Raw genomic sequence first — 5,029 nt, 5'->3', positions numbered from 1 at the left:
ATCCCAGCCTGCCCCCTCTCACAGTCCAGGACCCCTCACTCCTTAGAGTCCGCCTGCTTGCTGCTCCTTACCACTCGGCTCGCTGCTCCTTAGTGCTGCCGCGGAGGTGAGAGAGGCTCCTACCATTGCCACTGCGCTCGCCAGCAGTGAGCCTGGGTTCTGGCTGAGCAGCACTCCCACTGTGGGAGCACACTGAACACCAGGGGGCAGCTCCTGCATTGAGCATCTGCCTCCTGGTGGTCAGTGCGCATCAGAGACAGGTCATTCTGCTGTTCATTTGATTTGCATATTAGGGTGTTATTATATAGCATGTTTTACAGGGTACTAACATATACTAACTAATAATGTTATTCAATTACTGAGCACCTAATATTTAGGAGATATTGTGCTAATCATAATAAATACCTCATTTTATACATAAATTATTTCTACAGATAAATCACTCATCTAGTTAATGCCTTATAAAATTAGATGCTATATTCTCCTTTAAACTAATTTTCTCAGTTCTTATATTTAGAAATATTTTCTACACTTTTAAAAGAATAGAAGAGCAAAGGAAACACAATGTTCTTCTTCAAGGGTAAAAATAAGAAATTGATTTTTAAAGATAAGACTTAAATAATAGGATCTAATAAGGAAAGAGAAAACAACAACAATTTTTTTAAATGTCCATAGAGAAGAAATGAAAATGAAATGAAGCAACACCAAAACCATAGGAAAGAAGTAGAGAAACAAGGAATATCAGTTTTAACTTTACAGCTAAAGAAAATTAAAGGACACCTAAAAAATGAACACCTTTGATTTTTTCTTTTCCTTGTAGTTCCTGGCTTCTTCTGCTGCAACACCTGCTGCTTCATTGAGGTACTTGTTACCAACTTTGCTTTCAAACCACTTTAGGTCCACAAAAACTTCACTGAAGTGCTCCCGATCAAACTGTATAGGAATATTTAAATTAATTTAAAAACCATTTAAGAATTTTCTGGAATAAAAACCAAACTTTTAACATGGATTACTTCTGGGCATAGAAATCCCGAGAATGTTACTTTTTTATGCACATGGGGATCTCATCTACTATCTGAAAATGAAAAATAAAAAAGAAAATAAAAATAATTTAGATAAAATTATTTATACAAGAATGACCAATAAGTTTATAATTACAAAAAAATTTTCTTCTGGTATTATGTAATTGCTTACTGACCATTTATAGCTACCTTGGGACAAGAAAACAAAAAGTTCTGGTTACTTACATCTGATAATTTCACAAGGTATTTCTCAAATCGAGGTAAGTTGAGATACCCATTTTCATTAATATAACCTAAAAGAAACAAAATTTAAATTAGCACTAAAAGCTGACATTTTTTCTAAACAATTCTATAAAGTTCTTTTTATAAAATGTTGAATGTTGATATGCTACTAATCAAAGAAAAACACTCAATGTTGGATTCTTTAACTTGCTGTTACTATACTATCCAACAAGTAACAACTGAAGAAAAATATAAAAAATTCTAGGTTCATATAATTATAATCCTCCCACCCACATGTCCAATACACGGTAACAGTTAATTACGTATGTTCTAGAATATATACAAATTGTTCATTTGATGTTACCTTGAGAAGAAAAGGACTGATTTCCTGCTACTCTGTTGCTTTATTCAGCATCACTACTGTTTGTGAATTTCCTATTTTAATTGAAAAATCTTTCCCTCATATTACTCTATGACTTACCCATTTAGAAAATTGAATTCTTATGTTTAAATGTTAAAGAAACTAAGTGAAACCAACAACTTCTACTGAGTTTCTTAAACAATTTAAAGGCAGAGATTAGTTATCAATAAATGAGGCTGCATAATTCTGGTCATTTTCTTTGCTTATGAACTACTGAAAACTATAACCTCAAAGCTTGGAGCCTTGGATCAAAAGAAGCCCCTTTTTTCCTACTTTAGTTATGCATGCTATAATCTAATAAACTGAGTCACATTTTTAGAATTAGTGGAGTGCTAAGTTAAAGAAGCCGCAAATGAATATTAAATTTTGCTTACCCCCAAGTTCTGGTAGGATGGTAATATATGTTCCATAAAGAAGAGGCAGTGCATCATGATTAATATGTAAATGAGGTAGATGGGGGATAAAATCATTGCCAACAAGAAATCCCATCAAAATCCAATCATCTATTATCTTTTCAATATCATATTTAAATGGGATCTTATCCTATAGTAAAATGGAGAAAAATGTCAAGCCCTATGAAAATTTCTGCATACAAATCTTGGGTCCACAACTATATTAATACTTACTTTTAACACTGAAAACTCATAATCAATATACTCTCTCATCAAAGACAAGTGTAGGAGGTGAAATGTGGTTTCTTCCGGTGCGCATACCCTGTAATTAGTCAGATGATCAACACAGAGTTATTTATGTGTGTGTGTGTGTGTGTGTGTGTGTGTGTGTGTGTGTGTATATATATATATATATAATATATGTGTATATATATGTGTATATAGTTAATTATATTTTTAAGGTTCAAGTTTAAAAATGTAGCAAGACTTAAAACTTATGAGAAGACAATTAATTCTTATACTCAGGGCATGTAATTTATATGAAAGTTGCACGATAAAGATAAACATATAATTGTAATTATAATACATATAGCATAAAGTTCAAAATAATTGGTTTACATTATGTTTTCTATGAAAGGACTCAGAATTAAGAAAGCCTAAATAATACATAATAGATATAAGGAACCATGGCGTCTGTCCCATTTAAGGCCGTTCACCAGCAGACAGCAGACAGGTAAGTGAGTATATACTTTTATATCTACTGCAGTAGAGTCCAAGACTTCAATGCTGAGGCAGCATCACTTTTTCTCATCTTTTCCTGGCTTGATATAGAGATCTATATTCCTGGTGTTAGCCTACACTCTAAGTTTAACTACAAGTAAGAATACAAGTTAACAACAGCATCTTAAAAAGATTATACACCGCCGAAACCGGTTTGGCTCAGTGGATAGAGCGTCGGCCTGTGGACTAAAGGGTCCCAGGTTCGATTCCGGTCGAGGGCATGTGCCTGGGTTGCGGGCACATCCCCAGTGGGAGATGTGCAGGAGGCAGCTGATGGATGTTTCTCTCTCATCGATGTTTCTAACTCTCTATCTCTCGCCCTTCCTCTCTGTAAAAAAATCAATAAAATATATTTTTTAAAAAAATAGGGAGCTTAAGGAGGTTTTCACTCCTCACAAAGCAGTAACAGAACTTTAAAAAAAAAAAGATTATACACCAACAGCAAGGAATTTATCACAGGAATGCAAAGATGATTCAATATAAGAAAAAAGTTTATGTAATACACTACAGTAATAAAGGAAAATCCACCACATAATCATTTAGCAGAAATAAATTTGTCAACATTCAACACAGTTTCATGATAAAAATAGTGAGCAAAGTATGAATAGAAGGAAACCTCCTTAACATCATAAATGGAATTTATAAAAAAAAAAAAAACACAAAAAACCACAGCTAACATCACACTTAATGGTCTGAAAGCTTTCTTTCTAAGATCATGAACGAGACAAGATGCTCATTTTCACTAGTTATTCATTATTCTAGTAGTCCTACAACATTATTCTGGGAGTCCTAGCCAAGGCACGTAGGGGAGAAAACAAATAAAAGGCATCCGAATTAGAAAAAAAGAAATAAAACGTATCTCTATTTATAGATGGCATAATTCTATTTAAAAAAAAATCCCACAGAATCTGCAGAAAAAGCTACTAGTACAAAAAAAACCAAAAATTCAGCACAGCTGCAGATCAATATACAAAAGTCAGTTATGCTTTTACACACCAGCAACAAAGAAACCAAAAAGGAAATTAAGAAACAATTACACCCAAAAACCTAAAGCCCTTAGTAATAAACTTGACCACTGAGGCAAAAGGAAAAAAGAGAGGCATAAAACAAATTCAGAGACACAGAGAACAGATTTATGGTACTCAGAGGTAGGGGTGAGGAGGGGAAAATGAGTGCAGGTGGTCAAAAGATATCAATTCCAGTTATAGGTTAAATAAGTCCTGGGGATGAAATGTACAGCATGGTGGTTATATTTTGTGTTTGCTTTTTTACATAAAAGAGATAAAAAAAGAAGGTAAAACACTTTACACTGAACTACAAAACGTAGATGGAAAAAATTAGATACCACATGCTAATGCATTGGAAGACTTAATATCAAGATGTAAGTAAATACTACCAAAAGGATCAACAGATTCAATGCTGTCGCTAATAAAATTTCAAGGATTTTTTAACAAAACTAAAAAAATCCATCCTAAAAATTGTATCTCAGGAAATAACCCCATCCTGCAAAAAACAAAATAAACCTGAAAAATAAGAACAAGGTTGGAGGCCTCATACGCTTCCTGACTTAAAAACTTACTTTTAAGTTACAGTGATCAAAATACTGTAGGGTACTGGAATAAGACAGACATACAGACTAATGGAATAGAGTGCAGAGTCGAGAAATAAACCCTTGCATATACAGTGGGGCCTTGACTTACGAGTTTAATTCATTCCGAGACTGAGCTCATTAAGGAGCTCGTTAAGGAGCTTGTTAATTCAAATTACTCGGTCAACTCAAAAAAACGGCCAAGAGACAGCTGGTATCTCAAAAAACTCGTTAGTCGGGACACTCGTAAGTCAAGGCCCCACTGTATGGTCAAGTGATTTTCAACCAGAGTGCCAAGACCATTTGCCGGGGTCCAACCCCAGCAGGTCCAGGGGTTCCCCAAAGGTGTGGACGGAGTCGGCGAAGAAGGAATGACATGGAGACAGCGTTCAGTTTTCTTCTTCTTTTTTTTTTTTTTTTAAATATATTTTATTGATTTTTTACAGAGAGGAAGGGAGAGGGATAGAGTTAGAAACATCGATGAGAGAGAGAAACATCGATCAGCTGCCTCCTGCACACCCCTATTGGGGATGGGCCTGCAAGCAAGGTACATGCCCTTGACTGGAATCAAACCCAGGACCCTTTCTATTACTGAGCCAAACCA

The 5,029-nt window shown here is 34.8% G+C and overlaps 1 protein-coding gene across 1 annotated transcript in view; it reads right to left on the bottom strand.

Annotated features, from left to right (window-relative positions):
• XRN1 (5'-3' exoribonuclease 1) overlaps positions 1-5,029 on the bottom strand; it is a 203,723-nt gene that overhangs the window by 156,375 nt on the left and 42,319 nt on the right. Inside the window, 4 exon segments of the mRNA XM_006757506.2 lie at positions 796-933; positions 1,248-1,315; positions 2,040-2,208; positions 2,292-2,379. Of these exon segments, the coding sequence (XP_006757569.1) occupies positions 796-933; positions 1,248-1,315; positions 2,040-2,208; positions 2,292-2,379 (463 nt within the window).

The sequence above is a fragment of the Myotis davidii genome, unplaced genomic scaffold (assembly GCF_000327345.1).
Source record: "Myotis davidii unplaced genomic scaffold, ASM32734v1 scaffold495, whole genome shotgun sequence".
Lineage (NCBI taxonomy): Eukaryota > Metazoa > Chordata > Mammalia > Chiroptera > Vespertilionidae > Myotis > Myotis davidii.
The sequence above is the reverse complement of the archived record's forward strand: the minus strand, read 5'-3'. Positions and strand labels throughout refer to the sequence as shown.